Raw genomic sequence first — 11,574 nt, forward strand, 5'->3', positions numbered from 1 at the left:
CTGTAAATCTAATCAGCCAGTCAAAAACATGTTTAGTTTCCTGTGTTGCCTTCTTTGATTTTGCACTGGAGCTACCAGGCTCATTTAACAGATGAGAAATAGAAGTCTGTTTTTGCTCCAAATGACATCAAAACGCTACAAAATCTCAATAAACGTTTTTGGTAAATTGCATGGACGGTGCTTATTTGTAAGCAGAACAACATTATCATCTGTATTATCGACCAGCATTCCAGAACAATTTAACAGAATGGTATGGAATAGTGTTGAGGAAAAAAGGGATTCCACTTCTCCAGATGTCTGCCCCCATATTTGTGCAGTGTTCAGCTACATAGTGAAGTTTTGTTCATGTTTACAGATTACAGTAAGTAAGTAAGTAAGCACTATGGCCTAAGCACTAAGTCACATCAGAGAGCTTTTGTAACATCAGCTGGGTGATTGGGTGTTTGAATCCTGCCACTTCGCACGCAGAGCTTGCATGTTTTCCACACGATTCAGGGATTTCCCCTGGGTACTCTGGTTTGTGTACGATAAGTGGTATGGAAAATGGATAGATTTTCAACTACCATTTATAATGTACACAACTTCTAACGTATTTTCAGAGATTTTCTTCTTTTTTTTTTTCAAGGCATCAATATAATTTTTGGTATCTAAATCAATTTTTTTTTCTTCTGTTGACAGATATTTAGGTGTTTTTTTTTTTTCTTGGAACCACAAATGGCTGGGAAAAAAATACACAGAATGGCGTGACAGTGGCATTTCTCAGCCTGATTCTCAGACACATCCATAAGACATCATTGGCAGTGATCGGGAAGGTGCATGTTAAATCCAGTCGAGGGTGTAATGAAAGTAAACAAGCGGCACTGTAAAACTGGATAGGTCATTAAACTACAAAAATTTGAGGAAACTAATTACCTCAAAATTTTTAAGTTGATAAATCAGTTTCTTTAAGCCAAATACACTTAAATTGAACAAAAATATAACTCAAACTTATCAATTTAAGTGTATTTGGCTTAAAAAATTAGTTTTGAGGTAATTAGTTTCCTAAAATTTTTGGAGTTAAATGAGCTTATCTAGTTTTACAGTGTGGATTATTTACTCAGTCATCCTTTTTTCCCCATCATGATTACAAAATGCCTTTGGAGAAGAAACTAAAAGTAGATTTTTAGGCTAAGCACACAATGTACAATCGAAGTAAAAATTGCACAAAACACCACAAGACAGAATCATACGTTTAGTGCGTTTGTTTATGGTATGAATGATCGGTTGCAGCTTTTCTGTTTATCATGTGTGGAAACACGGTATGAACGTAGTAGAACTTGAAATACACAAACATTTTAAATCACAAATGCAGTTGCGTATCTGCTCTCTGATCTAATATCACAACCAGCTGTCTCTGGCACGACCTCAGTCAAAGCCTGAGCCTCAGGAAGCATTCTATGGATCGATGACTAAATTCGCTAAAACCACTGATGGTCTGATAGTACAACAGTGGTATACAGTATACCTTATACCTTTTCACTGTTACGCTAAGCCACTTGAATTTGCTTGGTTTTCAGGTGAGAACCATACTTATGTGTGGGGGAAATTTCTTCAGGTTTGGTTTATACCTCATGCACAAGTTTCACAAACAAAGACGCCTTCCTGAGTAGTCAATGCCTTGCAAGCTCAAAACAATATGTTGAAAATTATTGCAAAAGAACATTAGCCACTAGCTTAGTTTCAATTTGTCACGAGCCAATCGTCTGCTTGCTCTGAACAAACATAATTAAGTGCAGACTGTTATGCACTTTTGCAAAGAGCCCCCATACTCTTCACAAAACGGAAGTGTCAAAACCAGAGACCTCAAACACCTGTTATCTTACTTCAGCTCTGGCTTTTGAGCCGCATAGGCCAAGTCCATCAATTTTGAATTGTGTAAGTATTTTCTGCCATTATTTTCCCCAGTACCCTATTATTTGCTTATACAATTTATTATATAGTTATATTGATTTTGTTGTATGTATTCATTTTGATCTCTGTGTCTGTTGTGGTTCTGCACAGCTAAGACTTTCATACTTATAGTACTTTCATACTTGCATACATATAAGTACAGACAGTGCAATTTAGCAGTTTTGTGACTAATTTGTTGAGCAGTTTCTGTTACCAAATGCTATATAAACCCGTGGTATGCAAAACATGTACTGTAAGTGTGATCAACTTCCCAGACAGTTGAGCCAGGTTTACAGACATTTTATGACATTTTGCCTATTTCTTTCAAAATTATTTAGATCGTCATTGAATGGCAGCAATGTCAAACAACAGTAGCAGTCTTTTGGAAGGAAGGTGAGAACTTTTAACACATTTTAAAGGCAGTGAGTATAATGGATAATCGAATACACATATAAAACAAATGAACTGTTTTGTGTTAATTTAAAAATGGTGTAAATTCATGATATAAAATGTAATTCTCTTGTGTTTTTTTTTTTTTTTTTTTTTTTTTTTGGGGGGATGGTATTTTTGGCGCTACAGTCTTTTATCAAGTCCCAATGCCACTGAAGGGTTTAAAAGAGATAATGATCTAAGGTGAGACCTGCAATATCTAAAACTTCTTGATCTTCCTGAAAAAAAAAATTCTTTCAAACCTTCCTCCATAATGACATGTATATTACCAGTCCTAAAGCACATATTTAATGGAATAATGCAGCTGTAGACATAAACAGGTTATTTCAGTATTTGCATAATGACACAAAAAGTTTAATAAGGTAAAAGAGCTTGAATTGGCTTCTATCCACAAAGTGTTGAGTCGAAATCATTCATCTGCCATTTGTACTATGTTGATTGCAACAGAAATGATATATTAATTATATCTTTTAGAAGTATGTATAATTAAAATAACATTTGTGCAATAATAAATATACTGCACCTTTAAGACTTTGAAAAAGGTAAAGTTGAAATTTTACTGGAAAAGTAGAAAGGGTTCACGTCTGTGAAAGAGAAATCATTCCATGCTTCTTCAGAAATCACAAAAGGTGGTGTCATTTGAGGTTATTTAAAGATGTGGTTATGGTTTATAGTAGATGGTTAGATCATTTGATGCAAATAGTCAGTACAGTATGTACCTGCTGCCTTTGTTTATATAGCACAAGACATACTTTGACCAGCCTATACCAAGGTAACACAAACACAAAATCAGGGAGCAGAATGACAGCACTGGTGCTTGTAGATGAAAATGAAAAATTATCGATATTTATGTAACCATCAGGTGGCATGGTAAAATGTGGTGTGGGGAAAATATATATTATTGTCTTCTTTTGAGCTTTAGTGATGTGTGAGAACTAATTTGTATGATAAGTAAGAAATAAATAAATAAAAAAAACAGCTTAAAGTAACAATCAAAGACAGGGTGCTGTTATGGCCAAGTCTTTTATTTTCCTATAACAGCACCTGGATTGTTTTATTCCTTATACAACAGCAATTGCATTAAAAAATAATAATAATGACCAACACATTATGCAATTGATCCCGTTATAGTTATATTTAATGAGTCTCACTTATTCATCTGGATACAAAGGAATTTATTTGTCAGTCATGAACAGGAAATGTGGAAATGTGGTATTCACAAAAATACGGTTAGCTAGAAAAAATGTTCATATCCAATCAAGCCTCGATTGATCAGCTTCAAATTTTATATTTGGTCAGTCACTGTGAATGTATTTTATGAATTATGTGGTCATGGATAAATTGCTTATTTACTTACACACACAAGTTTAATTAAATTAATTTTAAATTATTAATGACTTGAAAGAAAGCAACCCAAAACAAATCTATAAATCAAGACAAATAAAAAAAAATAATAAATTGTGCAAATTTTGTTTGGCTTTATACTTAACTTTACTAAAAGCTTATTCTTTGTAGACCAATACTGTGGAACATTCACAAAAATTTTTTTAAAAACTGCCAAGTTTGTGGCAATAGTTTGGGGAAAACCTTTGTAGGGGTGCTATGGTCAGGGGTCCACAAACTTTGGTCAATATAGTGTATATTGTCCACCATAGAAGTCCCTGTGCAAGTTGTTATTTTAGAAACAATATGTGACGAGGAGGAGGGAGGGGCCAGGCTGGAAGGATGTGCTGCTGGCACTGTGTTGTCTAATCAGTGGGAGAGAACAATAAAGGAGCAATTTGAAACGCCAAAGAGGGGCACAGAGACGCACGTGCACTTTGTATTTGAATAATGTTTTTGTGTTTCTATTATGTTTGAGTTCAGTTGGTTCCCGCCTCCTCCTTGCCCCTCTTTGAAGTGTGTTACAATGGTGCCGAAATCCGGGACTGGTGTAACGCACTTCAGAGACAGGTAAGGACTAGGTGGGAACATAAACGCAAAGTTCCAGCACCACGCTTCCTCGGTGCCGCGATCCTCCCACAGTGGCAAGGCCTCTCAGACAGCTCATCCCTCCTCCTTCCTGGGTTCCGGCTCTAATGTAACAAACCTCAAAAGACGGGCAAGGAGGAGGCAGAAACCAGCTGAACATAACGGTAAACTTTTATAATAAACAGAACTCAAACTCAAAGCACACATGGGTCTATATCCCGCTCTCTGGTGTTTCCAGACACTCCTTTATCACTCTCTCCTACTGACTAGACATCTCAGTGCCAGGCATGCGTCCTCATGGCCTGAAACCTCCCTCCTACTTCCACACAATAATAACTTACAAGTGCAGTAATATCTTCTACTAAAAATAAAATCAAGACCTGCCACTTCGCATAGACTTTATCAGGTACTGTACTTTAATATATACTGTATGACAGGTTACCATTCTATAGCTAGCATAACTCATCATAGTTTATAGCCATTAAATGTATTATAACATACTGCTGTTGAATTCTCAATTGTCGGTCAGAAGGTGTTGATGAATTTTCTATCGCTCTGACAGTATATCTGGCTGTAATTCAAATGATACGATAACATTAATGTCCTACATACACAATATGGCCAAAGGTTTGTGGACACCTGACCATCTTACACAACTGTGGGCCTTCTCCAGGATTAAATGTCACTATAATTGGGTAAACAAATACAACAAAACAAAAAAACCAACACGTCTTTATTATTAAATTAAAAACTGTAATTACTTGCAAATTGCTGTGGTATAAGGGGAATGAAACACCTTTTGTGTTATTGTGGTATTTTGTGGTTTTGTGGTTAATTAATTAATCAACTTAATTTTGATGGAAAAAGTAATTTCATTTAGTATTGGGTCACATCACAACAGCAAATCCTCAAGTGTTCTATTCCTTACCTAAATGCATCTATAGTAGGGATGTAACCCAATATAAATACATCATTCAGACTGAACAGATAATGTTTCCTAAATGAATATGAAGACATATGCAAATAGTAGGCGGACTAGTTTTATTATTATTATTATTATTATTGTTGTTGTTGTTGTTGTTGTTGTTGTTGTTGTTGTTGTTGTTGTTTTTCTCAGTTTTATCATGGGAAAGAAATTATCAATGATTTGCAGTTTATGCAATATACAGATATTATAATATGGAACCTGGTAACCTTGCACATGGAAGATAGACTAAAGAGATAACGAACTATAAATTTTTTCCATTATTGTTTTGTTCATGTAGTTTGACCTAAACACTGCCTTAGTAATCTAGAGTGATATTAGCTACATAACCAGTCGCACATTCATAATTATGAAACTCTGTTTGTTTATACTATAGTTGTTGTTGTTTTGTTTTTTACTTATTAACAAGCATGTTTAAATACCACAATACACCTTATTTATAAATGAACTGTTGCTTCTTTAAAACAGCAAAGATTATTCAATTTCTTTTCTCACTGTTTTCAGCTTCAGCCCAGCATATGACTACTCTGATTATTATTCAAATAATGGTACTGTTAACACAGAACCATGTGGTTATCGAACCCATGCAAACCATTTTCTCCCTGTGCTGTACTCCCTGTTCTTCGTGGTGGGCTTCCCGGGCAACACGCTGGTGCTGTGGGTGATCTTGGGGGGCGCTCATCTAAAAAGCATGACTGATGTGTCTCTCCTGAACCTGGCCATCGCTGACCTCCTACTAATCTTCTCTCTCCCCTTCCTGGCTCACTACGCCAGGCATACCTGGGTTTTTGGTAGAGCCATGTGCACTCTGGTCCTCAGCGTGTACTACATTGGATTTTATGCCGGCATTTTCTTTATTGTGCTGATGAGCGTCGACAGATACTTGGCTGTCGTCCATGCTGTGTTTGCCTTGAGAATCCGAACCAAGACTTATGGGATTTTAGCTAGTGTAGTCGTCTGGATGCTAGCTTTTACAGCATCATTTCCTGAGTTACGGTATATTGAAGTTGAAGACAATGGGACTGAAATAATTTGCACCGCTTATCCAAAAAGTCACCATACTGGGAGAAGTATAGCTTTCTTTAAAATGAATGTTTTGGGAATGCTAATTCCACTGAGTATCGTAGGATATTGCTACTCGATGGTGCTCCGGAGGCTTCTGATGCTTCGTACATCAAAGAAACTGGCCATTCGTCTTGTTGCTGTGGTCATGGTGGTGTTCTTCTGCTGTTGGATACCGTACAACATTGCAGCATTCCTCAAAGCACTGGAACTACAGGGAATCCTGCCATCAGAGTGTGAGGACGGCAAAAGGCTCCTGCTGATGCTGCAAGTCACTGAAGCTATAGCGTATTCGCACAGCTGCCTTAATCCATTCCTCTACGTGTTTGTGGGCGAAAAGTTCAAGAGGCACCTCGCCAGGCTCCTGCGCCAGACACCATGCTTCCAAGTGCAGGGTATGAAGCGCTACATGACCCAGGCTGCAGGCTCAGTGTATTCCCAGACCACAAGTGTGGACGAACGCTCAGTTGTTGTCTGAATTGTATAGGTTGTTAAAGGAACACAATTTTATAAATGTGCATATGTAGTAAGGATTTAATACCAAAATTGAGCACAAAATTGAGCATTTAGGCTTCGGATATAATTCCAAACTTATTCAGAAGTTATACATTTTGGGTGGAGTTTGAGTAAACCATATGAGTATATCAGTTGCGTATGATTCTGACCTTTGACTGAAGTCCATTTTCTTACACGAGCAAGGAGCAGTATTAAATCTAGTTCCACTGTCTGACAGTGTGATGTAATTTTTATGTCACACCGAGAAAAAAAAAAAAAAAAAAAATATATATATATATATATATATATATATATATATATATATATATATATATATATATATATATATAATATATGAATATGTCACAAAGTCCACGAAAAGGTTCTTTTTCCCCATGGATGACACTCGGAGGAGACGGCATCTTAATCAGGGACACTGCAAATCTTTAGGACTGAATATTTTATGGATAAAATTATGAACAACACTTAAAGTGAGCAGTCAGTATAGTAGATGAATGCTCTTTCAGTTTATTCCTCAAGCCATAGGCAAACCGTGGCTACATTAAATTCTGCACACAATTATATGGTCTTGTATAACATAACAATACTGGAGGTGGCCTAGATGCTGGATCCATCTAAAATCTCGCAACCTCAAAAGGCTTGAGCTACACAGATCATTTTAATAATCTGCATAGAATTTTATCTTAACTACCCATGTAAATTGATTCTGAAGAGAAGTAACTTTTCCTGTGTAAATACTGACACAAAATTAGGATTAAAGTTGCCAACTCTGAATAATGCCCTTTCATTTTATATCCCTCAATTCCTGGGTCACTACAGGATAATTGGGCTGATGTTGAGTCCGATGGGGGGGATATCAGCCCACAGGTTATCTAGTGTGAAAGACCGATGTCCTGTCTGAAAGAACAATAAACCAGGCATTAGTTGGGTGTGAGTTTGTATGTGTATAGGTTATATATCTTTAATATTCAATTTTAAAACAGTGCTAAAGACTGTTTATTAAAGCTAAATATTGCTTTTAGTTTTAGTCTAGTTTGCACATTGTCGCATTCTTTTGTAAAATGTTATGCATTTGTTTATGTGCCAACCTGAATATACATCAGAGGTTCCATCGGTTAATTAGTCTTCTTGTACAATATCATATCTGTTAAACAGTGCTAAACACACTGAGACATCAAAATGTGCAGATCCATGACCTGGAGTATTTTGTGCATGTCTGAAAATGTTTATTGAAACAAACCCCAAAGTTGAACATTTTCCTGTACTGTGTTCCTATAAACCCTGAAAAGGAGTAAGTGGTAGAAGATGGATGGATTGATGGATGGTGTTCCTATAATAGCAAGTATTTTATTCCTCTTATACCATGAAAAATGGCCAATTTATTAAACAATTTATACTTTATATTCCATTTATTGATGTATATTACATTTAATGTTGTGAAACAACTTAGTTCCTTAGTTTCACTTACATTATAGCCGCTCTGGACAGTCATTTCCTCCCCACCCTCTCTATTTTCCCTCTCGTGAAGTTAATAAGCCAAAACAAAAAAACAACTTGTCAGGTTGCCGAGAAACTACAAATTGCAAAGTCCCCTGTGGCTGAACACTTACTGACACTGGAGCTGACACTGGAGACTCCTTCTATAAATGATTAGAGAAAACTTCATTTTATCAACAATAATGCCTTTTGTTAAGCAGCATACATTATTAGCCTTAGATTATGTGGCGCATCCGTCAGACCCAAGTCCCCATGAATGAGCAGTGACGATAGCAGTGACGATAGAAATTATAACTTAAAACTAAAACTAACATGTTATTATAAAACTGATTCCATTTGAACAGGGTTTTATTTTATAGAAAATTAATCAACACCTTTAGTGCTGTTGTCAGAAATGAGTGTGATTGCTGAACACCTGTATAGAATTAGCATATTGAAGTGTTTTTACTGGGTCTTAATGGTGCACTGTATTCACAAATGTCTTCCATTTTCTTATTGCAATTATGGCTGACATTAAAAAAAAAAAAAAAAAAAAAAAAAAAAAAAAAACACTTCGGCCTCTCTTACCTCATTTCAGTGTACATTTTGCATAGTATAGGATCCAGTAAAAATGAGGCCCAATGTCTTCATGTAATTTTGGAAATGAGATGTATATACAGTATCTGCTTGGTAAATAAAGTAATAATAATGATAATGAGTCTTTATTGGTCACATATACATTACAGCACAGTGAAATTCTTTTCTTCACATATCCCAGCATGTCAGGAAGTTGGGTTCAGAGTGCAGGGTCATCCATGATACAGCGCCCCTGGAGCAGAGAGGGTTAAGGGCCTTGCTCAAGGGTCCAACAGTGGAAGCTTGGCATTACTGGGGCTTGAACCACCAACCTTCCAATCAGTAATCCAGAACCTTAACCCTCAAACCACCACCAAATAAAATACACTTTTAATATTTTGATTTGCATCTGGAGCTCATCTATGGTTTAGCTGTAGAATTTAAGATTTAGGAAGAAAGCTCTGCTGCTCAGGTCAGAGCAAATACGAATAAAACTAACCCTTTGGAAAAGTTGACTCACTGCAGAAGAAAGCTAATGGTCATTCTTGCTTCTTAGAAACATCTTTTTTTCCTCACTCTCACTTCTTTTTTTTTCTCTTTACCTGTGAGAAGTTTCTTGTCAGCAATGTTTGTACCTCTGCAAACTGTGATCAAATGCTTTCCTGAGTTAATTCGTATTTCAGAATACATAATTTAAAAGCAGGCGAATTCATTTCAAACTGGTTCACTTGAATTAATATTTGAAATCTAAGTATCCTGCTTAAACACAATTCATCTCATTTAAAAAATAAATAAATTGCGTGATCTATTTATGTGTTTATACTAAAACACAGTCTTAAATATCGACATGATGTTGACCCAGTTATTACATTCCTCGATCCACTGTGGTCCCTACCGATTTCAGTAAATAACACTGTTTTTACTTGGTGAAAAAAGAAGCAGCTCTTGGTAGCTAGTACTGACACGAGAGAAAGGGGGGAAAAAACAGCCATTGGAAATGAATAAAACAAGAGAAATACACTTATGACTGTGTAGATGTTATTTCATTTAAAACCTCAAAACTAGTATCAGGTTATGAGGTGTGAAAACTGGGTCAGACCGCAGCCCCCTTCCCATCAACACTACAGAAGCTGGCTAGGGCATACTTCATATGAAACTTTCTCATACTGTGACACTGTTAACTAAAAACACCATCATTCAGTCGCATACACTTTTTTTTTTTTGTACAGGAATTCCTACTTCTTTTGAATGATAGATTTCTGTAATTCAGTCTGCCACGGGTAGCACTGAGTCATAATTTCATGATCACCTACAGCTGGAAACTGTTTTTTTTTTTTATGTTTGTATATCACTCATGGGTACTTGCAGTCTCTGCAAATGCACACATGAACTAAAATTAAAAAAAAAAAAAAAAACAAAAAAAAACGTCTGCATTACAATTACAAAAGATGAACTCAATTTTGCAATTATTGTCTCCTGTGTGCTTCACTGCATTTTAAAAAAAAGCTTTATTTATACTTACCTCCGGATTAGGTGTTACATCTGCAGGTTGAGTTCCTTTTTCTTTTCTCTTTTTCTTTTTTTTCCTTTTTCTTTTTTTTGCTTTTGTCGTTTTTTCTTGCCAAGACAGCAGCATGATTCATCACATGAAATTGAACGTTGCTGCTTCAATGCACAACGTTAATGAATTGTTACGTTCATATATTCTTTTTTTTTTTTTTTGCAAGTAGCATACAGAATAGCAGTTATATTCAGTTCTATATAGAGTTAGTAGTACAAGAGAGTTAGTATAAATAACATATCTGCTATTTTGGTAGGGAGGACAGAAAGTGACAGTAACAAGACAGTTTATAGATTCAGGCTGATCTAGGACCAGCTTTTGCCTTTCACATTTGAACTAATAGATGTTTACATGTACAGCACTTACAATGAGGAAAAACATGTCACAAACTGGAAACCCAGTCCATTCAGACCACAGCATGGAAACTGTTAACATGAATTGGTTAATTTTACATTCGGAAATGACAAACAGTTGTCCTGACCAATGGGTTCGGCTGATATGAATAAACAGCTCATCTCACATAAAACCCGTGCAGTGCAGAGGAAGCCAGCTTCTAAGACTAAAAGCTGAAGAGAAGACTGCGACCTAAGACCTGAGAAACAAAAGAGCCGTGCTATTATGCATGCGTGAATAAGAATAACTAGTGTAGCTTGTTGACAATCAGAGGAAAAATAATTCAGAGGGAATTTTCAATAATACTGTCTAGGCTTGCACAATATAACAATTTTATTGTCCCTATGTGATATTACACCGCAACAATATCCAGTGACATTTACTCCGATTATATTATATATGCAGACCTGCCTGCAACTTTTGCATGTTGCAATTCCACACTTGAGAATCTGGAATGATTAGCAAAGCATGCAGAGATTCTGTCAATCATTAGCTGCATCAGCCATTTATACAACAGAATCCAGTGCAACATGCGATTGACATCCATAAGCATTTACTTTATTGGTTCATGCAAAAAATAATGGCAGACTACCCACCCATGGTCCTGCCCACTGGTTTTCCAGGCAGATGCACTCCCCTCTTCCCTTAAAACCCT

The 11,574-nt window shown here is 36.2% G+C and overlaps 1 protein-coding gene across 2 annotated transcripts; it reads left to right on the forward strand.

The window, feature by feature from the left end:
- The first annotated feature begins 1,769 nt into the window (after positions 1-1,769).
- LOC108274138 (C-C chemokine receptor type 5) lies at positions 1,770-7,160 on the forward strand. 2 transcript variants are annotated; one of them, XM_017484090.3, is made up of 4 exons: positions 1,770-1,914; positions 2,268-2,322; positions 2,509-2,562; positions 5,840-7,160. In XM_017484090.3, the coding sequence occupies exons 2-4, from the start codon at positions 2,279-2,281 to the stop codon at positions 6,873-6,875; spliced, it is 1,134 nt and encodes a 377-aa protein (XP_017339579.1). In that variant the 5' UTR covers positions 1,770-1,914; positions 2,268-2,278; the 3' UTR covers positions 6,876-7,160. The 2 variants fall into 2 exon arrangements, with proteins under 2 accessions (XP_017339579.1, XP_017339750.1); XM_017484261.3 differs by lacking the exon at positions 2,509-2,562 and having other exon boundaries at positions 1,773-1,914.
- Positions 7,161-11,574: the final 4,414 nt, after the last annotated feature.

This window comes from Ictalurus punctatus, chromosome 1, assembly GCF_001660625.3.
Source record: "Ictalurus punctatus breed USDA103 chromosome 1, Coco_2.0, whole genome shotgun sequence".
Classification (NCBI taxonomy): Eukaryota; Metazoa; Chordata; class Actinopteri; order Siluriformes; family Ictaluridae; genus Ictalurus; species Ictalurus punctatus.